Here is a 24,799-nt window from a genome sequence, read left to right on the forward strand (position 1 = left end):
GGAGCGCAATTAGAGCGGCCCCACGCCCCGCACACTCCAAGTGTCAGCGGGGTGTAAAGCAAGGCTGGGGTGGGGGGTGGGGGGGTGGGCACAGACCGGGACCTGTCAGAGGAACGCGTCAGGGCACCGAGCCTGAATGTAAGTACACAGCCGCGGGAGGGGGGCCCTGATTTCCCGCAAGGGGGTCTGAGAAACCGAAATGCTTAGAGCGGGGCATCCTAAACTGGGGCTCGCAAAGGAGTCCCGCGGGGTCTACACCAAAATGGAAAGAATAAAACTTGTCCCTTTTAAAAAACAAATTCAACAGTGATGGAGGTCAACAAGGTTACTTTAATTCCCAACTAAGACCTATATACAGTACATCCATTTTGGTTATTATAGTTCCTTGAGATCACAATCATGTGTATATGCATGTCTGCAGTAGTATGATTGTTTTATCACATATTTACACTGCACTAAATTCCTGTCTGCTACTGATTATGGTGTCCTGTTTTAGACATGCTCATACAGAGCTCCAATAATGTATAGCTATGCACAGGGTCTCTTGGTTACAGTGGAAAGCACAATGGGTGATATTAAATTACCAGATTATTAGTGGATCATTTACCCCAATGTACACCTCAACCATACGCTCTAATCTACCGTGAATTAATATATCACAAACACCCATACACACGCACGTGCGCACACACTCACACGTGCGTATGCACACACACACATACGCACAGATGCACACACATGAGCACACACATACATTTAGCAGTAAATATTTATGGCATGATGACAGACTTCATTCAGGTTCAGTACAGTACATTGCAGTGTTTTCCATGACTACACACTCTGACGCAGTAGTGTTTTTGTTATTGTCTTCATATTTTCCGCTGATCTGGTCTGACTAAGCAGTCAGTTTAGTCACTGGGTTAGGTGAATCTACATATTTTACAGGAGCTGAGAAAGAGAGACACTAGCCAATTCTGTTTTCCAACAAAAGTACAAGGGCACAAATTCTCTTTGGCATGTTTTAAAAAAACTGTTCCAAACCTTCCAGAAAATCCGAAAATATCTCTCATAAAATAAGCATTATTGGCATTACAGTGAACAACAGTACATCGCCAAATCATTTTCCAACACAAACTGACTCATTTTTACAAAAACAAATTATTTTTTAAACATCTTGTCTATTAATCAACATATGAAAAAATACGAAAACATACAATTTTGCAGTTAGCCATAAAGGCTGTTAGAGTATTAATTTTAAGATAATGTTTATCACTCTGACTTAATTCCCACACTCTCTTACATCATATTGCTGTGCATTGTGTTGACATGTTATTTTAATGGTTTATGGCTAACAAAGATCTGTGATGCCCTTCAGAGTGATGCTCACTCAAAGTAAAGTTCAATAAAATCTATAAAATCTCTTCTGTTTACCTTTAACTGAACTAAAACGCGATTGGACGAAGCCCCACCCATTTCACCCCATTTGGAATAACCAAACAGAGACCCCTGACTTAGCAGGTTTCAGAGGACTGTAGGTCCCTGAATGAGCAGATTTCAGAGGACTGTAGACCCCTGAATGAGCAGATTTCAGAGGACTGTAGACCCCTGAATGAGCAGATTTCAGAGGACTGTAGACCCCTGAATGAGCAGATTTCAGAGGACTGTAGACCCCTGAATGAGCAGATTTCAGAGGACTGTAGACCCCTGAATGAGCAGATTTCAGAGGACTGTCAGCAGGGGAGCCACTATAGCGCAATGAGGCACAGTGAGACAATTTCTCCCGGGTAAATTTTGGGTGGCCTCATGGGACACCCGGTCAGATTCTACCTGGGGCTGCAGCACAGACCCCTGCGGTTTACCCATGAGCCTCAGTGGGATACTCCACCCAGGAGCCCCAAAAACAGAACCACTTAGTGACGTTCCAATGAAAACTGCTCTTCAGAGACTTCTGCAGTAAAATGTATCCCACTGTACTGGGGTCATTACTACTGTCTGTGCACGTGTGACTGAAATCATTGATGCATTTTTATATTGGGAATATGCTTATATGGGCGTGTCGCCATCTTGTCACAAGATGTCACATGACCTCGGTCTCTCTGTTTATAAAAGGCCTGAGCGCACTTCCTGTAGGCAGGGCCCAGTCTGACTGGAATCCACCTGACTCTGGGTAAACACTCCCAGGGTTAATCCGCTCCAGCTACACAATGTACCAGAGTTTCAAACATCTCCAATCAGCCAGCCAACAAACCTTCATTTTTTATAAAAGACCATTTTTAATCAGCTTGTTATAAAATGCCTCACAGATAATAAAGAAAAATTTAAGCAAATGTTGGGGGAAAATGGAAAATGATTAATTGTATTTGTAATGTACTTTTATCTTTTTCAAGCTAACATTTAAAAAAATACCAAAACAATCTGTTTTCCTCACAATGCCTTTGGTTAATGTTGTTGTCTTATGCAATATATGTTTTAGATTTAAAAATGTCCTCAAGAAAAAGCAGTCTATGGACCAAATGAAAAAACCATCAATCTTTTTGAAAATATTTAAAGAGGGTCGGAAAAATATTTTCTCCAAGCGGAAAATGTCTGTCTAGCGGCGCAAATGCAGGTTTTCTGGTTGCGGATGTTTGGGCTGTCTGCTGGCGTGTGTCGTTGTGTTGGGTGTCACACTATTGTTTGGGCTGTCTGCTGGCGTGTCGTTGTGTGGGGTGTCACGCTATTGTTTGGGCTGTCTGCTGGCGTGTGTCGTTGTGTTGGGTGTCACGCTATTGTTTGGGCTGTCTGCTGGCGTGTGTTGTTGTGTTGGGTGTCACGCTATTGTTTGGGCTGTCTGCTGGCGTGTCGTTGTGTTGGGTGTCACGCTATTGTTTGGGCTGTCTGCTGGCGTGTCGTTGTGTTGGGTGTCACGCTATTGTTTGGGCTGTCTGCTGGCGTGTGTTGTTGTGTTGGGTGTCACGCTATTGTTTGGGCTGTCTGCTGGCGTGTGTTGTTGTGTTGGGTGTCACGCTATTGTTTGGGCTGTCTGCTGGCGTGTTTTGTGTTGGGTGTCACGCTATTGTTTGGGCTGTCTGCTGGCATGTCATTGTGTGGGGTGTCACGCTATTGTTTGGGCTGTCTGCTGGTGTGTCGTTGTGTTGGGTGTCACGCTATTGTTTGGGCTGTCTGCTGGTGTGTCGTTGTGTTGGGTGTCACGCTATTGTTTGGGCTGTCTGCTGGCGTGTTGTTGTGTGGGGTGTCACGCTATTGTTTGGGCTGTCTGCTGGCGTGTGTCGTTGTGTGGGGTGTCACGCTATTGTTTGGGCTGTCTGCTGGCGTGTGTCGTTGTGTGGGGTGTCACGCTATTGTTTGGGCTGTCTGCTGGCGTGTGTTGTTGTGTTGGGTGTCACGCTATTGTTTGGGCTGTTCTTAAATGCTCACTGCTGTGAGGCCCGCCTTGACGGCTGCCTCACTGAGGTCTTAATTAATGTGATTATCTCCCAGATTCATGCTGAGCACGGGTGTTAATTGAAGGTGTTAATGAGGTTATCTACTATATTCTAATTAGTGGAATTAGTACATTTGTCTGAGATGTTTTGGAGCCCATCTGCAGGATTGGAGTCTGCATGCGTGTCTATGTGTGTACCTGTGTGTGTGTGAGTATGTGTGCTTGTAAGAGTGCATGTCTGTCTGAGTTTATGTGAAAGCATGTCTGTGTGTATTTGCGTGAGGGCATGTGAGTGTATATGTGTGTGTGTATTTGTGTGTGAGAATGTCTGTGTGTATTTGTGTGTGAGCATGTATGTGTGTATTTGTGTTAGGGCATGTGAGTGTGTATGTGTGTGTGAATTTGTGTGAGAATGTCTGTGTATTTGCGTAAGGGCATGTGAGTGTGTATGTGTGTGTGTATTTGTGTGTGAGAATGTCTGTGTATTTGTGTGTGAGAATGTCTGTGTGTATTTGCAAGAGGGCATGTGAGTGTGTGTGTGCGCATGTGTGTGTCTGACACTGGGGCGTGTTGCCTGACAGTGAAAACATTGCTGGTGGGCGCGGGTAGGGTTTGGGGTGGGGGTGCATATATGTGAGAATCCACTCCATTTGACCCTGGAGCGGAGCAGCATGTGACCCCCTGAAGGGGCCCCTCTGATTGGCCTTAAGCAGCGCTGCACAGGCTCAGGGCCCGGCAGAGAAGCACGCCCGGGCTGTCAGCCTGAGCCTTTGTCTGCCATCCCAGGTGTGAGCTACAGGAGAGCCTGTCCAAACACAGCCGGGATCGAAAATTTAAAGCAGCCCCCTCCCGTCCCCTCCCCTCCCCTCCCCGTAGACACTCCTTTCACACTCCTTTACCGGTCAGTCCTCTCCCTCTCCTTCTACACCGGCCCACATCCTGTTTCATAACTTCATTAAATCCTCTCTCTCTCCATTAATGGACTCTGCACTCTTTCATGCTCTGTAATGTGCTGTGTCTCTCCGCCTCTCCTCCTGCCTCACCACCGCTGCTGTCCCTGCTTCGGATTCAAATCTGAACCGGATTTACCGGCACCAGAAATCCAGCATTTGCATTGCCGCAGCTCTCCACGGCAAAACACATGCAATGGGAACGAATGATTTACACACAACAACTATTGAATTAACTATGAACTGTGACACATGCAACTTGAGACTGCGGTGTACAAGTAAAGAAGCACCAGCGTAATATGGAAACTGATATTCAAGTTTGTAATTGCGAATAAATGCTATAAAATGAATCTGCTTACATTGCATGCACAGGCTCTATAAACATAACATTGCAGTACAAGCTGCTATGGAGTTTTTTTTTTTTTTTTGCATTAGACCACAAACATTTATACCTAACAATGTAAACCTAACCCTATATCTGTAAATGCCAAGCCAGCTGTTTCATCAGAAACTTCTGCAAGTATCAAAAATAACCTGCACTGTATTTTTATGAATCTAGCTTTTCAAAACTCAAAATTTCTAAATTCTGAACATTCTTAAAATGTGTTTGACATGATCATTTCATGACTAAATGACAAAAAATATGGGTCCCGTCCCAAACCAAACGAATTAGCAGCGGGTTCCCCGCTGGTTTTCAAGCTCCCAATGGTGACAGCTGTGAATTCCCACTCATTTAATTCTCTCTCCTTCCATCCTTCAATCTTCTCTCTCTTTTCCCACCCTCTCTCTCTCCTCCGGACAGTGACCTTGTGTGTCTCTCCCGCTCCTCCCCCTCGCTCACGCTCGGCGTGTCAGAGAGCTCATATATTACTGGAGCACATGAAGCCTCGGCCTTTCTCCAGTGTAAACATCCCCCAGCCCAAAGCTCCTTTCATCCTGCACAATTCAAACACAGCTTTGCTGGAAAGACTAAACTCCGCTGCTCTGTGGCCACAATCCTGTCACGCTGGATACAATTAGAGAATAAGACAGCCCTAATTATGGCAGTCAGTGAGCCAACCTCTGCAGCACTAATTGCGCACTTCTACACGCTGCTGAAGTGGACAATCTCGCCCATCAAAGCTACTTCAAACGCACGCGCACCTTTAGCCCGTGACAGCTCTGACGAAAAAGATCGAGCATAGTTCCGCGTGTCCACTGTCTAAAACGATGTAGTGTGGATATAAATAATTTGGTGACAGACACAATTTAACACCCGTGCGAGAGAATTATTGATGCAAAGAGAGACAGGGCACATCCTGCTCCCCAGCCACTGTGGGCCTGTCCAGCTGCAGTACTGACACTGCGCACGGCAAGATATTGCAAGGAGTGGTCAGTGCTGACACACAGCAGGGAGACATAGCTTTAGGAGAGATCAGTACTGACACACAGCAGTTTAAATAAGGGGAGTTCAGTACTGACAGCCTGTACTGTAACATAAGAAGGGACCAGTACTGACAATAAGGAAACATGTACTGACACACAGGTGGTCTGTACCTACACACTACAATTTTACAAAGGGACAGATCAGTACTGACACACCACAGCTTAAAATAAGAAGAGGTCAGTACTGACAATGTGCCTGACACATGGAAAGACCAATACTGAAACACTACAGTTTTACATAGGGATGGATCAGTACTGAGACTGCACTGTACTACAAGGAGCAAACAGTACTAATACAGCTCAGATTTAAATAAGGAGAGATCCGTACTGACACTTTGTAACGCAATATCAGTAGAACTCATTACTGACGCGCTGAAGTGGAACAGTGGAACTGAGGAGGGGGCCCTGAGATTAAGTTCATTATATTCATGAGTCCCATTGGAGCCTGGTCATGTGGCCCCTCTGAACCTCAGTGGCACAGTCTGGTGTGGAAACAGGGAATCACAGTTCCACATTACTGTCCCGGTAGGAGTGGAAAGGAATGTACTCAGATCAGCCGCTAGTACAGGAGTATGGTTTAGCAGAACTGTATGCTGTACTGAGATCAGATGTTATTTTACAGTGCTTTGAATCAGAGCAGCAAGACCTAACATGAGCTAACTCTTTTGGCCTACAAAAGCAACAACTCCAACTGTACTCCAGCTAACTCACCAACCCCATGGTCCACAGTGTTAATTCACCAACCCCACAGTCCACTATGTTAACTCACCACCAACCCCACTGTCCACTGCGTTAACTCTTCGACTGCACAGTCTTCTGCGTTATCTCCCCAACCGAACGGTGCGCTGTGAGATCTACTGTATTATAGAAACTGCAGCGTGTGCACACCTGCCCGTATGAAAACTCTTTCCTGATGTCAGCACTCCCACCTCTCTTCATTTTCAATTCAAATCTAAATTTCTCTGTTGGCATGAAGAGTATACACAGAGCACATTTTGAAATAACGCATAACAACTGAGAAAATATATAATAAAAAGGAAGAAAATAGATAGCTTAAATGTAATAGTTTTTTTCCGCCCTTGTTCTTAATCTTAATCCATCCCACTCTTGTCTGTCTACAACCCCCCCCCCCCCCCCCCCCCCCCGCAGTTATGTAGCTTTCTGCAGAACCTCTCCAACTGTGGTCCAAAACAGATGACACTGCATCTCTCCCTCTCTCTCTCCCACTCTCTCTCTCTCACACACACACACACACCCCATGATGGATCATTTTTCCAGTGAAAATGACACTGTCTAGGTGAGGTTATGGTGTAAGAAAGGAGCAGAAAGGATGAGAGGATCTCCAAGCAGACAGAAATGGGCTGTGGAACCAGACACTGCAGGAGAGCACCTTAAATCAACACCAATAAACCTATCAAATCACAGCGCGCACACATTCACACACATACACTCACATACTCATACACAACACATACGCTCACACATAAACACTCATACTCACTACAACACTAATGAAAATGCACTCACATACTCATACACAAACATACTCTCATACATACACACTCAATACTCACTAAAACACTAATGAAATACACTCACACACTAATGCACACATACTGACAGTACAAAACATATACTCACACACAGACATATACACACACACGCACATGCAGGCACACGCTGCCACAAATACACACATAAATACACACACAAACACATGCTTTCCACACACATACCCTCATATGCCCAGACACACAAATACACTTACACACACAAACACACACAATAACATGCATGCACAAACACACTCTCCCACACACAACAGACACACATGCACAGGCACACACACACACACACACAGACCTGGCATTTGCTCCATCACACTGTTAATTTGTCGAGCAGATGCCCCTATGCAGGGCTACAGACAAAGAGCATGTACTGCGCTGGATAACTGCTGACACAGAGCAGGTGAAGCGCTTTTGCCTGAGGTTGAAATGGAAGGGCCCCGCCCTGGACACAAACCTGTGGCCTTATGATAACGTGACGTTTTCTAACCCCCACAACCTGCTTCTTCAGCATAAAGAGCGAGAGCAGTCACTAATGCCAGCTCCCTGCATGCGCATGCGCGTTATGAGAAATGTGAACACTAAACAAGCACAAATAAGCTAAACGTGAACCACATCATATCATGGCATTTCACCAGTAATATACATTATCTACACACTACTGCACAAGCAAACTGACATTAAAATGCGCCAAAATAACAACACGCAAACGTGCATGACATTATTACAGAATTCAAAAACCCACTGTAGGAATGAACACACCTGGGGCTACACAGGCATAGTTCCATTGAACACACACAATACCCTGTTGCATGTTCAGCTCTAAAGGAGCATCTCTCCAGAGCCTGTTTCCACTGGAAGATCTCTTAACTGATCACTAAGAGCCAGCCACTGACTCAGCCACAATTAAATAGGCTATTCATCATTTCATTGAGTTCTCTTTTTTTTAAACAATATAATTTAGCAATTTCCTCAAAAACAGATAAAATGTCAATAGCCCAACTATAATGAATGCCACCATAGCTGTTATCACCTACGATAATAACAGTAATCATAATTACCAATAGCTATGCTCCCAATCCTGAAACCCTGCAAAAATATTCATGATATTCAGTAGTATTTAAACAGATCAGTTATAGTGTGCTAACTATGATGGCATTTTTCATTTACAATATCTGACTTGATGTAAGATCATGACATTATGGTGACTGTTGTGGAAAATGACCACTCTCTGTTGAGGGCAATAAGGATTCTTTATGACATGCAACATGGAGAGATTTCTACACTCAGGAGGGCAAAACATCCCTGGAGGATAGGCAATACAATGTTTATTTTAGAGCATTTTGGTGTATAGACCTTAGACTTTTAGACTTCAGACTTTTATTGTGCACACTAGGTGGAAATTTGTTTTCTTTTGGCTTCACATTACAATAAACAAACATTAACAAAATATACAATTTCCACTCACGTTAGATTCACATTCAATATTCAGACCATCAAATAACAAGATAAAATGTATGTAAGAATAACTTATAGGTCCAGCGTTCAGTATTATAAGAAGCACAAGTCCTAATTTGCACATATGAAAGAATCCCCTATATTCACACATCTTTAGTCATGCACATTCCAGCTCATATACAGGACAGTGCTTTTTCTCTTCTTTCCCTTTTCACTAAGTTAAGCAATCAGCAAAAGCACATAGTCATATTTAACTCGCTCCACAGTAACCCACCATACCTTTTGCCTACTGCGACATGCAGCTATTGGCAAATTGCAGCAAGGTGTGTTCCCTCAGGTACGGGCGCGCTCACTGACACAAGAGCAACAGACAGATCCGCAGGGATGCTTCAGCCTCACCTTAGCAGCTGCGGAGCGTCGGACCTGTTCCCCCTTCTCCCTGTGCACCTGCTTCTTCCTGCCTCTCTCTCTCTCTCTTTCTCTGCACGTCCTGCCTTCCTCTGTGATACACAGATTTCATCCGTGGTTCTACGCTGATGCTGCAGTGATACTGGAAACACACCCTCCCTCCCTCCTCCCCCCCCCCCCCCTTGCTCTGATTCGCTGCTGGGTAGAGGTGACATCATCAACCCCCTCTCTCTCTCTCTCTCTCTCTCTCTCATACACACTCTTTCTCTTCTCACTCTTGCTCTTGGCTGCTTTTCCACCCCCCCTCCCCCTTTGGTTCTCTGACAGTGATGGCTGACCCTTCTCTTAGCCACTTGGCTTTTAAATGACTATGCCACAGGTCAGTAAAGGTCTAACAGGTGAATCTCCACAAAGAAACATATTTCCACAGCCTGTACAATCGCCCATCCCATTGGCGTCTTTTCATCAAAATTGTAATTCTAATTCTTCTCTCCGGGCGTGACTTCCACACAGTTCAGGCAAAGCTTCCCCTTCGTCTGCTATTTCCGGAAAGCTCTGAAAAGAGTATTTAGCCTTCCGCGCCGATCCGTCCCTCTGACTGCCCGGTATACGGCGCACAGCGCATAAATAATTCAGCTCGCTCTCCTTAAATTGAACTCCTCAATCACAGCACTAACCTCTCCGCAGTGCCGCACTGCAAGTGAAAGTGAGCTACCTGGCGGTCACGCGGCACCATGCCGCGCGGAGCAGGACAGCGCCGGTCTTCCAGGGAGCAGAGCACAGAACCGCAGACGCTCCAGCGCTGCGGGCTCACCGAAGGAACTGACAGGATCCCCTCCCGCCCTGTGCAAAACACCCATATGCAAACAAACTCGGGTTTGCATGGGATTTGGCCTCTCTCTCTCACACAGTCACAGACGTGATGCCTCCCCCTTTCCTGTGATTGGCAGCAGGACCACGCCTCTCACAACCTGACAACAGGTGAGTATGTGCAGTGGTCCAAGAATCCACCAACACTGCAAGCACAACAGTGAAAACAGAGGGAAATATTCCAGAGTGACAGTGAACACAGAGTGGTATATATTGGGGTGTGAGTGAACACAGAGTGATATATATTGGGGTGAGTGAACACAGAGTGGTATATATTGGGGTGTGAGTGAACACAGAGTGATATATATTGGGGTGTGAGTGAACACAGAGTGGTATATATTGGGGTGTGAGTGAACACAGATTGGTATATATTGGGGTGTGAGTGGACACAGAGTGGTATATATTGGGGTGTGAGTGAACACAGAGTGGTATATATTGGGGTGTGAGTGAACACAGAGTGGTATATATTGGGGTGTGAGTGAACACAGAGTGGTATATATTGGGGTGTGAGTGAGTACAGAGCAGTATATTTAAGGGTGTGGCGCTAAATGAGCCTAACGCAGCACTTCTGACTCAGTAAAATACCCACCTGGATAAATGACACCATGCAAATCACCCTCAATACAGGCACATACAGAGAAAAACGATAATATAATCATGGAATGCAAAGAGTAATTAATGCAAAACACAAATGTGCACACAGTGCATGCGCGCACACACACACACACACACAAACACTTGTGCATTACTTAATTAACATTCATGTTTCCTGATGTAGACCAGATGAGACTCCGCTGTTGTCTGATGGGTGTTCTTGTGTGTGTGTGTGTGTGTGTGTGTATATGTGTGCGTGTGTGTGTGTGTGTGTGTCTCAGCATGGTCTTGGTTCTGTGCGGACAGCGTGAGATGGAAAATAAAAGAGATAAAAAGGAGAGAGATGAGGGAAAGGGGAGGGGAAGAGGGAGAAAGAAAGAGCGAGAGAGGCAGGCAGGCAGGCGGGCGGGCAGGTGGGGGGGAGGGGGGGGTGGGGTATCTTATTTAAAAGGTTAAAGGCAAATGTAAAACAGCAGGTCAAACAGCAGTGGGGTAAAGCAGAACATCTCTATTCAGAACACATTCATCCTATCACTGACCCCCACCATGCACAGTCTCTGCTAAGCACCTCTCTTCTATGCATGGTGTGTGTGTGTGTGTGTGTGTGTGCATATATGTATACCACATGGCCAAAAGTATGAGGACACCCCTTCTAATTAGTGGGTTTGGCTACTTCAGCCACACCCACTACTAACAGGCACATAAAAGCAAACATGCAGCCATACTAGACAAACATTGGTAATAGAACAGGTCGTACTGAAGAGCTTAGTGACTTTCAACGTGGCACTGTCATAGGATTGCCACCCTTCCAACAAATCAGTTTGTCAAATTTCTGCTCCGGTCACTGTAAGTGCTCTTATTGTGAAGTGTAAATGTCTAGGAGCAACCACAGTTCAGCAGCGAAACGGTAGGCCACACAAGCTCACAGAACAGGACTGCAGAGTGCTGAAGCGAGTAGCTCGCAAAAATTGCCTGGCCTCGGTTGCAACACTCACTACGGGGTTCCAGACTGCCTTTGGTAGCAACATCAGCACAAGAACTGTTCATTGAGAGCTTCAAGAAATGGGTTTCCATGGCCGAGCAGCTGCACACAAGCCATAGATCATCATGTGCCACGCCAAGCGTCGAGTGGAGTGGTGCAAAGCACATCAACATTGGACTCTGGGGAGCAGTGGAAACATGTTCTCTGGAGTGATGAATCGCGCTACACTATCTGGCAGTCTGACGGACGAATCTGGGTTTGGTGAAAGCCAGGAGAACGCTACCTACCCAAATGCATAGAGCCAACAGTAAAGTTTGATGAAGGAGGAATAATGGTCTGGGGCTTCTTTTCATGGTTTGGGCTAGGCCCCTTAGTTCCAGCAAGGGGAAATCTAAAATGCCACAGCATACAATGACATTCTAAAGCATTTTGTGCTTCCAACATTGTGGCAACAGTTTGTCCTTTCCTGTTTCCTATTAATGCAACTGTGCACAAAGCAAGGTCCATAAATAAATTCATTCATGAGTTGGTGTGGAAGAACATGACTGGCCTGCACAAAGCCCTGGACTCTACCCCATCGAACCACTTTGGGGTCAATTGGAACGCCAACTGCGAGCCAGGCCTCATCGCCTAACATCTGTGCAAGACCTCATGAATGTTCGTGTGGCTGAATGGAAGGAAATCCCTGAAACCATGTTCCAAAATCTAGTGGAAAGCCTTCCAGAATAGTGGAGGCTGTTACAGCAGCAAAGGGGGGACCAACTATCCATATTAACACCCATGATTTTGGAATGAGATTTTCAACAAGCACATATGGGGATGATGTTCAGGTGTCCACATACTTTTGGCCATGTAGTGTGTGTGTGCATGTGCGTGTATGTGTGTGTTTGTCTCTGTGTGCATGCTGCATGTGTGTTTATGAGAACTTGACCTGAGACTGTCTATGATACTGAGTGAGAAAATCTTGAACTGGTGAGATTGGAGATGTTCATGCACTTTATTTAAAATATTAAAGATAGGACCACATTTGCTGTGTGACGAGATAAACACTGAACAAACCCTTTAACCCTCTTCCCTTTGGTTTCAAAGGAAGGAAAACGCTGTGCTAAATTCTGGAGCTCCTTCATCCTACTTTTCAACTTTCAGCAAATGACTTGAGCCTTTCATCCAAGAGTGAGCCACGGACAAACCACAGCTTCTGTTACTGAAGTAAAAAAAAAAAAAAGCTCAACGAACCTTTCTGATATTCTATGAGAAATCTGATAAGTCGATATTTATGGATTCAAAATGAATAGAGGATCCAAATGCATGCTCTCCATTCCCTGACTAAAACGCACCCCAGGCATAAAGCACAGTAAATGCAATCCACGATAGGATGCCACAGGAAATGAGCCAAACGTTATAACAGGCTTGGCAGGCGGTCCCATGGCGGTCTGCAGCAGGTCGTCCTGCACAAACACGCAGAAAGAGCCAAAGGGGCAGACCTGCCGAGGTGCAGAGTCACTTTGCAGGAAAGGGTTAAAAGCGTACAGCAATTATGGAGAAAGAAATTAAATCCATTTCACCAATTAAGGCCATTAAACCAGTTAGACTAATCAAGCAGCTCTTCGTGGATCCACCTCTGCCAATAATTCCAGAACAGTACAGAAGCATATTTCTTTTCTTCCCACTTGCCTTGAACAACAGACGTTTATGCAGACAACTGAAATAAATCAACATCGTATTAAGCTAATAGTATTCTGGCTCATGGACAAAGACCAGCGCCCTTAAATGATGGGATCATTGTCTTGCCAGGGAAGCTTATCTGAATTTGCATTCGATTTTGATAATCGGTAGGGTGCCACTGCAGAGTGATGGTGTCTGGCTGTTTTTGAATTTACAAACGAGGAGAGGAGAGTCACCCTCAGACTCAGCTCTCCTTTTACTAAAAACAGCACAAAGAGCAGCTCCGCTCTCGTCCCGCGCCAGCACGTGTTACGCGAGTGAAAGTCTGGGCTTTTAAACCGAGATTCATGCAGAGCAGAGAGGGCACTCCGGCCCCGCCCACGGACGCGGAGGTTAACCTACAGCTTTAAATCATTGATTAAATCATTCGACCCGTATTCATGCACAAACTGTTTAAGTTGTAATGACTGAGGGCCGCCGCCAAACTGGCAGTGTAAATAAATAATGTCATGCAGCGCAACGCAATAATTTCAGGCCGCGAGCGCTGGCGGGTCCTGGAGACGCGGGCAGTTCTGCTCTGCAGTGCCGACCCGCAGAGCGATAAAGCCGCGTATCCCGTGTCCTCTTCCGCTCAGCGCCCGCAGTCAACGGAAAAACCGCCCTGCAGGTCTCCATCAGTCTCGATTGCCTGCCGTGGCGCCGCTGACCTCTGACATCATCACATCTTCGCTCGGAACAAAGAACACTTTCACCGGAATGGCCATAAATAATGGATTCTCTCTTTCTCTTAAGTGAAATTAGCGGGAAAATCGGAAATGGCCTCTCCTGAAATAGTAAATGAAGCACCTTGGTGGTGGAACACAAACACAATGCAGAGACTCAGGAGGTACTTTTCTAAAGAAATTTGCAAAATATCAATTCAGGAAATAGAAGGTAAATATACACACAGTATCTAAAAGTGGTTTGACTATGAGCATGCTTTCACCAGCAGAAAACGTATATCACAAATTCACTGATACAGCCATGTAGACTCTGAATGGATTGAGACATTGACTTCTTGTGTCTTCCATTTCTTGTGAGCTTAAAAAAACAAATCATTGAATTAATAATATTAAACAAGAAAAAAAACATCAATTAACACTAATCACTGAGTAAACATTCAAATGAAATGTCATCAAACGCTCCCTCATTTTACCCATGTCCCACCATTCACTTTCACACAGAACACACTGTTCTTAGAGACGGCCTATATCAAGATGTGCGATGCATGTATGCAGAACATGTTGTGAGTCTCTGCATTTCTGAAGTGTGCCTTATCACAGTGCATCTGAGGGCAGTGGGTGTACCCTGTACGGGGTTGGGGAATGTACCCCATACTCTTATACATTTTCACTGATAGGGGGTAGAGGAGAGCTTGATCCTGTTTCCTCATTGCAGCATGCATAAGCACCAGTGTTCCTTTTCAACAGCTGTAAGAAACACAAAATAAAATAAGATCACACATACAACAGCTGTGGAGTTTAGACAAAAGGTATGTAGCACCGGATAGCTGCTTATCTGTATTACTTGTATTTATATACCGGAACAGAGCAGTCATATAGTCAGACAGCATGCTTTCACCAGCAGAAAACATATATCACAAATGCACTGATACAGCCATGTAGACTCTGAATGGATTGAGACATTGACTTCTTGTGTCTTCACATTTCTTGTGAGCTTAAAAAAACAAAGCATTGAATTAATAATATTAAACAATGAAAATTTTTTAACACTAATCGCTTTGAGAAAACATTCAAATGAAATGTCATCAAACGCTCCCTCATTTTACCCATGTCCCACCTCTCGCTTTCACACAGAACACACTGTTCTTAGAGATGGCCTATATCAAGATGTGCGATGCATGTATGGAGAACATGTTGTGAGTCTCTGCATTTCTGAAGTGTGCCTTATCACAGTGCATCTGAGGGCAGTGGGTGTACCCTGTACGGGGTTGGGGAATGTACCCCATACTCTTATACATGTTCACTGACAGGGGGTAGAGGAGAGCTTGATCCTGTTTCCTCATTGTAGCATGCATAAACGCCAGTGTTCCTTTTCAATAGCTGTAAGAAACACAAAATAAAATAAGATCACTCATACAACAGCTGTGGAGTTTAGACAAAAGGTATGTAGCACCGGATAGCTGCTTATCTGTATTACTTGTATTTATATACCGGAACAGAGCAGTCATATAGTCAGACAGTATGTGGCCTTGAAAGCATTAGTGATAAAAGGTAGTGTTAAAAGATCTGTGGTCAATATATAGGATGACTGAGGAGAGGAAAATGTTACCTTGAACGAAGACAGAACACCAACTATTTGTAGAACACCAACATCGCCCCCTGATGGAAAGAAAATGCATTCCAGTAAAATGTAGCAACCGTGCCTAGCGCAAGCCTAGCGACATTCTCTGAACTAGCCCTAGAAGTTATTGTTCTCCAGTATATAATCACTGAAAAATGTTGCAAATTGGTTCCTGTAGATTAAATCGAAGTTCTACTTCACTAGCTATGTTTCCAGTAGCACGCATAAAGTAGGACTAGAATGTCAAGATAATTTACAAGTAAATGTGGATAAAAGTTAGAGGAAACGTCAACTCTTAAGTTTACAAATGATTTACCCAAGAAGCGATTAATCTAAGGATCTGGATTAGTCGAGTCCACGTTTCCTAACGCGCCAATCGGTAACACCGAACGTGTTGAGTACATAGTGCGCCGCAAGCGATTGTTTTTATCACTTCTGGTTAAATTCGATGAGTTATGGTATGTAGCTATTTTGATACAATCTATGGTATGTAGCCATTGGTATCGTCGCAGAGGGGTTCTTTGATTTCTCCCAAACTGGCAACAAAATAATCTCACCGTTTGTCTCATTCAAAAGTTAGCTCGTCTATTACATATCACAGAGCACAATGGGAGGTGCAGTTCAGATTGAGCTAGAGAAGTTGATGCATGTTTGAAAACCCGAGGATTCTCCCACATCTCCCATCAGCCCCTTGAAAACTTTGATGTGTGATGAGCGTTCTGGCACAAAATGGCTGCCGTGTCGTGTACTTTTATGCAGCCTATGATTTTTATACAGTCTATGGCAGGGGCTTGATATTCCATATATATTCAGTTACCGCCAAAAATACTGTAAATTACATTGTCGTGCTTGTAAGGCGTTAAATGATTTAAAGGCGCCACGCAGTAAGCACAAATTGTATTTGTAAACGCTTACATTCTTCGTGCCTTCAAGTACTTTCCTGAACAGATAATCTTCATGTCCCCAGTAGCTCGCCGTGATCGTATAGTGGTTAGTACTCTGCGTTGTGGCCGCAGCAACCCCGGTTCGAATCCGGGTCACGGCAGGATGAAAATCCTGAAACGGCAGCAGGGACGCAGTTTTTTTACTCTCAGCTGCTGGGAAATGTCTCGCCATTTAGCAGGGATTAATTTACTTTGAATATTGGGACAATCAGACTGAGTAAACACATTTTTAAAATTATTTTTAGTTTTTCATATCACTGGACAGCATGTTAATTTGCTCAACAAAAGCAAAACCTGTTTTGTATTATAACTATGCAGTTAAATAGGTAAATTAAAGCAGGATGTCTCATAAACCTTTACTTGTCTGAATGCATAGACAATGTCTATTTCTTGCAGCAAGAGGGTCATTTAAAAGCAATGGTGTATCACGGTGTATAACTATGTTCCCATGAGGCTTCTAAATTTAGAGGTCAAGAATCAAGTCATCTTGTGCATGATAATGCCCATTTGAATCATAAGGTGTGCGCATCCAAGATACCACTTACATTTTCACAGCTTTGTGTTATACCGCTAGCCTCTACGTTGTACTTGTACTTATGTGTTTGTACAGCTAGGAAGGAATTACCAGACTTGGTAAAAACAAGGTTGGCAATCACGTATCGCATTGAGGTGGATTTCACTGCAACTCATTACATAGTGCCCAAGCAACTCATGAATCAGAAGAAATTCTTATATACCCCATGTACAATGCATGCATTACAAAGATGTTCATCATGATTTCTAGAAACATGAAAAAGAGCTGTATCAGAAATACCTTTTGCATTTCCATTGCTCAAAAATATAATTTTACAAATAAAACGTGATGACTCAAACATTCTTTATTATGTGAATCAGTAAACTACATCTTCCATTTCATAAACATTTTTAAATAAAAGATTTGAGTAATGAAACTCGAGTGGTTGTTCAACTTTGAGAATTTGAGAATTTTGAGCTATAAACACTAATATATGCTAGTCAAACTGTTCCCCAACCAAAAGAACATCAGTACCCCAAAGCATTATTCCCCATCCAGTGATTGAGCAATTTATCATCTATACAGTTCTGTGGTCATTCGGTTTAATCATAAACACTATGACCACTGAGATGTGGCCAGTTATCCTAGTCAGAGCCATTAATAATAGCTTGGTTTCCCCCTTTTTTAGTAATTATGGACTCATGAGAGTGATTAGATATGAGATTGGGGGAGGGGGGGTCTGAACTCTGTGGGGTCAAAGGAGTCCCTGAGCTTTGAATGGCAACAAGACCCCCAGGGGACAGGGCCAAGACTCCAGGCACTACACTGAACATATTCAGACATGCCCCACCTGCTCAACTCCCATAGGCCAGGGACATAAAACAGGATGGACTGAAAGCCAATGGGGGCAGAGAGAGATAAAGGGAAGGAGCAAGGAAGAGAGTGAAAGGGTGATGTGTACTGTGAGAGGTAGGGGGAAATATGTGTGTGGGAACAGGGTTATGGGATGGGCTGGGAGACAGAGTGAAGAGCAACCTCTTCAGGCAAACCATACCAACATCTGGTAATAACTACGTGCAAGTCATAAATGCATGGACTGCATTGGGGACTGTTTGGGCTTGTTGGGAGATGACCGAATGAATCTGCATTTTACGCATGCATTATCCCACTTAGAGCACAGATATCACCAGATGCGCTGTCAGGACTGACCCGCAGGTAAGCAAGGCTGGACGAGGAGGCAAACTCCAGATAAACGATACAGCAGAACCATGGGTCAGGAGGCCATCGACTTAATCAGGGGAGAGGCCGAAAAACACACCGCGAACGCACAAACAAGGCACTGCACACGCCCACCTCTAAAACCGACCAAATTAAACTGGGCACCATGCAGCACTGCTGCAGACCAGAGCAGCTGTGCAGCACTGAATTAGGGAGCAGAAAGAGAGAGAGGAATGGAAATGTGGACAGGCCAGTGTTTGTAAAGACGCGTAGCATTCCCAACTGGCAGCATTACTGAGCATCCGCTTCTGGCCCTCTTAAGATAAGGACTCCCCCAACAGACAAATCTCACACACATTTAACCCATGAGGACTAAGAACAGAAAGCTGTGGATCTCCACTCTGCAAATGCACTTGACCAATGGGGCCCTCTACAAATCACACACCAGGACCAATGGCGTTGTGGATTTCTGGGGAGGTAGTCTCGACAGTTTTGACCAAATACATGAGCACGCAAGAACCACACACGCACTCACGCACAGCTTCCAAATAAATCGGCTAGAGACATAACATGACAAAGTCCGGACCCCGTGCTCCAAAAGGAGGACATGCCAAGGAGCAGGCCAGACTCCTCTCTCCCCCTCCCCTCCCCTCCCCCTTCTCTCTCTCTCTCTCTCTCTCCCTCCGTCCTTCCCCTCCCTCTCTCTCAGGGCTGCATACGGATGGCTCCGTCCAGCCGGATGACCTCCCCGTTGATCATGGGGTTTTCGGCCAGCGAGGTCACCAGGTGCGCAAACTCTGCGGGGTCTCCCAGGCGGGAGGGGAAGGGCACCTGGCGGGCCAGGAAGGTGCGCACCTTCTCAGGCAAGCCAGCCAGCAGAGGGGTGGAGAACAGGCCTGCGGAGGGGAGGAGACAGACAGGACCGAGCGGTTAACCGTGCACAGGGCTGGCCGCTGCGCACATGCTGGCAAATCTCTCTTTGTGCGTCTGTGTTTGCGCTGTGTGCGTGTGTGTGTGGGTCTGTGCACGCATCCGGACACTTGTGCGTAAAGTGACATGCCGTGCGACTGGGACTGCGCAGATGCCTTGTATGAAAGTCTGTGTGCGGGTTTGTCCACCAACTGACCAGGGGCTATGGTGACCACGCGGATGCCCATGGGCGCCAAGTCACGGGCGATAGGGAGCGTCATTCCTACGATCCCTCCTTTGGAGGCGGAGTACGCAGCCTGACCAACCTAGGAAAAGAGAGAGAGAGAGGAAGGTGTGCAATAAAACCAAAGCTATATGATACTGAGTATGCGTTGAATGTAACCAAAAACTGACAAAGAAAGAGGCATCCACAGGCAAGACTGGGCATGTTCAGGGGTACCTGTCCATCGAATGCTGCCACGCTGGCCGTGTTGACGATGCAGCCCCTGTGGCCATCTGCGTCCGGCTCGTTCTTTCCCATCTCTCCTACTGCCAGCCGTATCACGTTGAAGGTGCCCGCAATATTCACCTGACACACGGGTAAGCGCAGGATTAACACCCAATAATGTCATGCTCTCCAGTACTGCCTCACAAATAGTAAAATGGAGGGGTTGTTAACAGACAGGGATATATAACAAAAAGATTCCCAGGAAAGGCATGAGTTGCTTGTAATTATGGCCACTAGGGGGTGCTGTGTGGGAAAGTGGGAAGCCGTTTGGAACAGTATGTGGCAGTGTGGGCCAGTAGATGGCAGTGTGTGGGATGGGACAGTAGGGGGCAGTAGAAGGCAGTGTGGGTCTTGGTCTGAGACACTCACAGTAATGACTCTGGTGAAGTCCTCTAGGCTGTGGGGCACGTCCTTCTTGAAGTTGTAGGTCTTGACGGCTACAGCGATTCCAGCGCAGTTCACTGCAAGGTCCAGGCGGCCAAACTTCTCACGGGCAAGAGACACGGCAGAGCGCACGTCGGATTCTGAGGTGACCTGGAGCAACGGAAAGGGAGACTGTCACCATCGCTTCTTCAGAACACCATGCTCCTATGCTGTCAGTGCAAATGTGCTGAGTGAATCAGCATGGAATACTCCCCTCCCCTCCCCTCCCCTCCCCCCCCGACCAGACCAGACCAGACCAGACCAAAAGGCCATTCATGCAGTTTAGCAAGCGAGCGGTCTGGCCTTTGCAGTTCATAAGAGATGATTATAGTGCATGTTTTAGTTTTGCATGTGCTTTAGGGTCACAGGGACCATGGACCATCCTGACATTGCAGCGGGATGGGCACGCGTTGGCAGCGTCACTCACGTCCGCAGGAGCAAAGGCACACCGGTCCCCCAGGCTCTGCGCCACACTCTGCCCGTCCGAACTCGGCAGGTCCAGGATCACGGCGCTGCCCCCCATATTCACAAGCCGTTCCACCGTGGCCCTCCCCAGTCCCGAGGCCCCTCCCGTCACCAACCCCACCATACCCTGAGAGAGGAGGACGTTACAAAAGAGAGAGCACAACGTTTAAGGCGGGACATGTAGCAGACAGAGAGCCATGGAAAATAACTCAACTTGAGCTGAGAATAACTAGGACCGCATTATAAAGGTCAGCACGTCACGTCACACAAAGACAACACAGCTATACAGGTGTTTTTGTTTTTTGCATGCGCTTCTTTGGACGCACTGTCAGATAATTACATCGTTCATTGTGATTTATTCTGGCAATTCTGTAAATGACGCGCACATAACATTTAACACGTCCGCTTAAACAAGACAGTTTATTACAGTCATACAGGATAAGACATGAACATGATGACCCTAACTTACCTACCTAGCTAACCCAACAATAGCACATAAATGGTTTCCCTTCAATCTAAACCTGCAACCATGTAACTTATCTACCTTCTTATCACACGTTGCATGCACCGCCCTATTGTTGAGCGCTGCATTTGAGAAGTTCATAGTTGGCAGTAACGCTACTGCTGCTAGTTAGCTAACGCTAGCTAAGCAGCGCTTAACAGCCTGGAAGGATGTTTATTAGAGCTGGATACCTTGCTGTCGCTATCAGACGCATTTGCACATGTATGCAAATCACCATAGAACATTACAACTTTAATAGCTTGAAGATAGTCACATTATGCTTTCCTCACAATAGAAACTTATTTCATTCGGCTTCTCACCTTGACACTCCGAATGTTCGCCATTTTCACACGCCGCCGACCGTACGTCAGGGTCCTCAGTACACTTTCACCGAACCACTCAGGAGCGCCGCTTCCACGCCACCCTCCTCTACGCACAGCTCTGCTTACGTCGCACAATGATGGCGTATGTGTTACGCAGAACAATGCAGCCTGGCCACAGGCTTTTTTCATATTATGCACATCGCTGTCTATGTTTTATGCAGTCACAATCGTCTACGCGCTAGTCGTCCGATGGAATCATGCAAACAACTGAACTACGTCCATTAAGCTCATACTTTTAGGGGATTTAAAGATCCATTGCTCTTGACCAGTAACAGTTATCTTAAGAATCCATGACGCATACCCGAATGAAAGTAGAAATACACGGTTAGCGAAACAGAAGCTCAAAGTGCACAAATCAATACACGGTCTAACAAAAATAATTTTAGTTGATCTTTCCTTGGAATGTGTGAGAGCTTTAATGTTGCTATGTCTAACACACAGTAGAGATGGCTGCTTTAACTCATGTCCGAACATTCAGAGGCCTGGCACTTCAAGAAATCTGACCTAATACTTAACAGGTTTCAATAATTATAAGGACACACCAAAACATCTATTGAGCGACAGCAGAAATGTCACCCAGAGAGACATATTGATGTCTAATAAAGCCAAGCAGTTGTCAGTTGCATAGCTTCCCAATCTTCAATCGAGCACAAATATTTCCACACAGGTGTCATGTCATAACACAGTTAATAAACTCATTTCACTCCATTCAACTCCATTTTATTTATGTATTAATTTGTTTAGTCTAGGCCCGACCCACCCTCCCCCCTCCCACCATGATACAACCCTCTCCCACCCCCCCCCAAAAAGCTCCCAAACACAGCCCCCCCTTGCCCTGCTGTTTTTGTTGCGTTAGAAAGGCTCCAGACTGGATCTGCAGGTCCCTACAGCCACACAGCCCGTCCGGCTTTTTCATCCCATTTCTTTTCTTCTTCACCGGTTCTCTTCGTCCTTCCTCAAAAAATGCCACCCCAGCAAGGCAGTTTGAGAAGTCCTTACATTTTTTTTCTCCTCCATTTCATTCTTCACCCCTCATTCCTTCCTTTATTCCTTAATAGATAAAATCAGTCTTTATCCACAAAAATATCCCTCCATTTTCAAGGCTAGTAAAGTCACTTCAAGACATTTCAAAATTGAAAAAAAAAAAGAAAAAAAATTACAACAAAGGCTCTTTTTCCTCCAAAAATTTTATAACCATGGCGATCACACACAAAACCCCTTCTCCATTTTACACAGGCGAGAAAAAAAAACAAAAAAACAATTAGTAAGTATAATATACTCCCCCAAATCTTTCGCACAAAGAAAAACAAAATGGGAAAAAAATCTTAATATTAGTCCAAGTCTCCTCAATCTCTCAGGTTTGCAGTTTTAATCAGGGAGGGAGAGAGACACTCAGACACACAAGGACACTGCATGAGTCTGTGTGTCGGCATGTGGCTATATGCAGTCAGCAATCTGGTGTGTGGTTGTCTTTGTACGTATAGGATAACCAGTGTGACTGGGCCGTTGAGAAGAGCGCTCCGGTAAATGTCTCGACGGTGTTTGCACACGCGTGTCCGTGTTTGCGTGTGCGTCTCCGTGGGCTTTTGATTGGTCTGGGTAAAGTTTAGGTGAATGTACAACAGTTCAAAACTCGTGGCTCTCTCACACGTCATGTCTGCGTGACTTCAGTGTGTCTCAGAATTCAGACCAGTATCTGGGTGTGCGCTCGAATGTGTGCGTGGCGTTTGCATGTGTGTGCCTGTGTGTGTCTGCGTGTGTGTGTGAACAGTCTACGTGTCTAGGCCAGTCCGAAGCCCTCCGAACACTCCTGAATGGCCAGCAGCAGCATGTGTCTCAGCTTCTCATAGCTCTCATAGGCTGGCAGGTCCAGCTGGTTAAAGCTGAAAGGGGAGAGAGGGAGGGGGGGGAAGTCAGCCATTTTGTGACTAAATAGTCCCTCAGAAATACTGCTGGAAACAAACTCTGGGTGGTGATTCTGTCAACACTGATGCAACACAGTTTTTAGTCAACAATGTAAAAGGGATGATAATTTATTATTTTTAAAACCTGTAAGCAATATGACAATGTGTTCGACTTAATGAAATAATATACACACATTAATCTTCATATCAAAAATTATACTGAAAGCTACACTACGCAGGATTTTTACCATGAAAACAAAATAACCACTCAGCCATATCTACGATGATCTGGCCATTTGCTAAATCTCTGGCCTGATGGTGACAGCTGAAACCCACCAAGGGAATGAAAAGCGACAGAGTTTTCTGTTGGGCCTGTCAGTAACATTACTTCTAGCTTTTCAGCTAGCTACGCCTGGGGCGCTCAAGGGTGTTGCTTGCCCTCAATGGAGGCGAGTGGACGGGGCTGAGGACAGAGGAGACTTGTTTGATTGTAAACACAGGACCACAACAAGGCTAAAAATCCTGCATAGTATGCCTTTTACTGTCATACACAGTTCCAATCTAAAATAGGAGCAAAATACCATTCAGATCATCTGGGATGGGGTCAGGTGAATTTTTAAAGGCAGTCAGGTGAGTGTGCATGGGGAGCAGTCAGGTGAGTGTGTAGGGAGAAAAGTCAGGTGAGTGTGTAAGAGGCAGTCAGGTGATTGTGTACGGGGTGAAGTCAGGTTGGGTGTGCAAGGGGTAGAGTCAGGTGAGTGTGTAGTGGGTAGAGTCTGGTGTGGGTGTATGGGTAGAGTCAGGTGAGTGTGTAGTGGGTAGAGTCTGGTGTGGGTGTAGTGGGTAGAGCCAGGTGAGTGTGTAGTGGGTAGAGTCTGGTGTGGGTGTAGTGGGTAGAGTCAGGTGAGTGTGTAGTGGGTAGAGTCTGGTGTGGGTGTAGTGGGTAGAGTCAGGTGAGTGTGTAGTGGGTAGAGTCTGGTGTGGGTGTAGTGGGTAGAGCCAGGTGAGTGTGTAGTGGGTATATTCCAGGTGCATTACCAGGTGTGGGCGGAAGGTAGCCGGTCAGTGGAGCGGTCATCGCGGTGAATTTGGAACTTCTGGATCCCGTTCATACCCTCCAGCGCAGCGAAGCCCTGCAGCGGCACTTTGGACGTGCCCGTAACAAACTGCAGGAACTTGGCGCGGTCCGCCTGGTCAAACGACCGCAAGGCCCGCCAGAACCACTGGATCTACAGAGAGGAGGTTAGGCTGCATCAGAATCCATAAAGCAAAGACCTGTACACGAGTACGCACAGAGATAATGTGCACACCATTACTCAAATGTATACCATCACTATTGTGCTTA

General features: G+C 45.6%; 3 protein-coding genes, 1 long non-coding RNA gene and 1 other non-coding gene across 23 annotated transcripts in view; 1 reads left to right on the forward strand and 4 right to left on the reverse strand.

The window, feature by feature from the left end:
• l1cama (L1 cell adhesion molecule, paralog a) overlaps positions 1 to 9,374 on the reverse strand; it is a 50,398-nt gene extending 41,024 nt beyond the window's left edge. For all 4 annotated transcript variants that reach the window (XM_035381794.1, XM_035381791.1, XM_035381796.1 and 1 more), the window contains exon 1: positions 9,222 to 9,374. The gene's annotated coding sequence lies outside the window, so the exon portion shown is untranslated. The remainder of the gene's footprint in view (positions 1 to 9,221) is intronic.
• Positions 9,375 to 12,659: 3,285 nt separating this feature from the next.
• Positions 12,660 to 16,677, reverse strand: LOC118207786. Of its 3 annotated transcripts, none has more exons than XR_004761452.1 (4): positions 16,600 to 16,677; positions 15,673 to 15,722; positions 15,372 to 15,443; positions 12,660 to 14,810 (listed from the first exon to the last, which is right to left on the reverse strand). It is a non-coding gene; the product is annotated as an uncharacterized LOC118207786 (long non-coding RNA). The 3 variants fall into 3 exon arrangements; XR_004761453.1 differs by lacking the exon at positions 16,600 to 16,677 and adding an exon at positions 16,242 to 16,496; XR_004761454.1 differs by lacking the exons at positions 12,660 to 14,810; positions 16,600 to 16,677 and adding an exon at positions 16,001 to 16,134 and having other exon boundaries at positions 14,827 to 15,443.
• trnah-gug lies at positions 16,658 to 16,729 on the forward strand. The gene has a single exon. It is a non-coding gene; the product is annotated as a tRNA-His (tRNA).
• Positions 16,730 to 17,488: 759 nt separating this feature from the next.
• On the reverse strand, positions 17,489 to 21,641 carry hsd17b10 (hydroxysteroid (17-beta) dehydrogenase 10). Its single transcript, XM_035381825.1, has 6 exons — positions 21,488 to 21,641; positions 20,628 to 20,792; positions 20,147 to 20,311; positions 19,730 to 19,858; positions 19,487 to 19,595; positions 17,489 to 19,256 (listed from the first exon to the last, which is right to left on the reverse strand). Exons 1-6 carry the CDS (start codon positions 21,509 to 21,511, stop codon positions 19,066 to 19,068), a joined length of 783 nt encoding a protein of 260 aa, XP_035237716.1. The 5' UTR covers positions 21,512 to 21,641; the 3' UTR covers positions 17,489 to 19,065.
• Positions 21,642 to 22,719: 1,078 nt separating this feature from the next.
• huwe1 (HECT, UBA and WWE domain containing E3 ubiquitin protein ligase 1) overlaps positions 22,720 to 24,799 on the reverse strand; it is a 59,372-nt gene continuing 57,292 nt past the window's right edge. For all 14 annotated transcript variants that reach the window (XM_035381766.1, XM_035381765.1, XM_035381760.1 and 11 more), the window contains 2 exons: positions 24,493 to 24,683; positions 22,720 to 23,433 (listed from right to left, as the gene is read on the reverse strand). In XM_035381766.1, coding sequence (XP_035237657.1) covers positions 23,331 to 23,433; positions 24,493 to 24,683 — 294 coding nt within the window. In that variant the 3' untranslated portion in view covers positions 22,720 to 23,330. The remainder of the gene's footprint in view (positions 23,434 to 24,492; positions 24,684 to 24,799) is intronic.

This window comes from Anguilla anguilla, chromosome 11 (genome assembly GCF_013347855.1).
Source record: "Anguilla anguilla isolate fAngAng1 chromosome 11, fAngAng1.pri, whole genome shotgun sequence".
In the NCBI taxonomy this organism is placed as follows: Eukaryota; Metazoa; Chordata; class Actinopteri; order Anguilliformes; family Anguillidae; genus Anguilla; species Anguilla anguilla.

Excerpts from the sequence above, each read along its gene's own strand:
- hsd17b10 (XM_035381825.1), bottom strand. The coding sequence starts at position 21,511 with ATGGCGAACATTCGGAGTGTCAAG. Across the intron at positions 19,596-19,729 it reads TGGCAGCATTCGATGGACAG|GTTGGTCAGGCTGCGTACTC; the intron begins GTACCCCTGAAC and ends CTCTTTTCCTAG. Across the intron at positions 19,257-19,486 it reads CGTGGTCACCATAGCCCCTG|GCCTGTTCTCCACCCCTCTG; the intron begins GTCAGTTGGTGG and ends TCCCCTCCGCAG.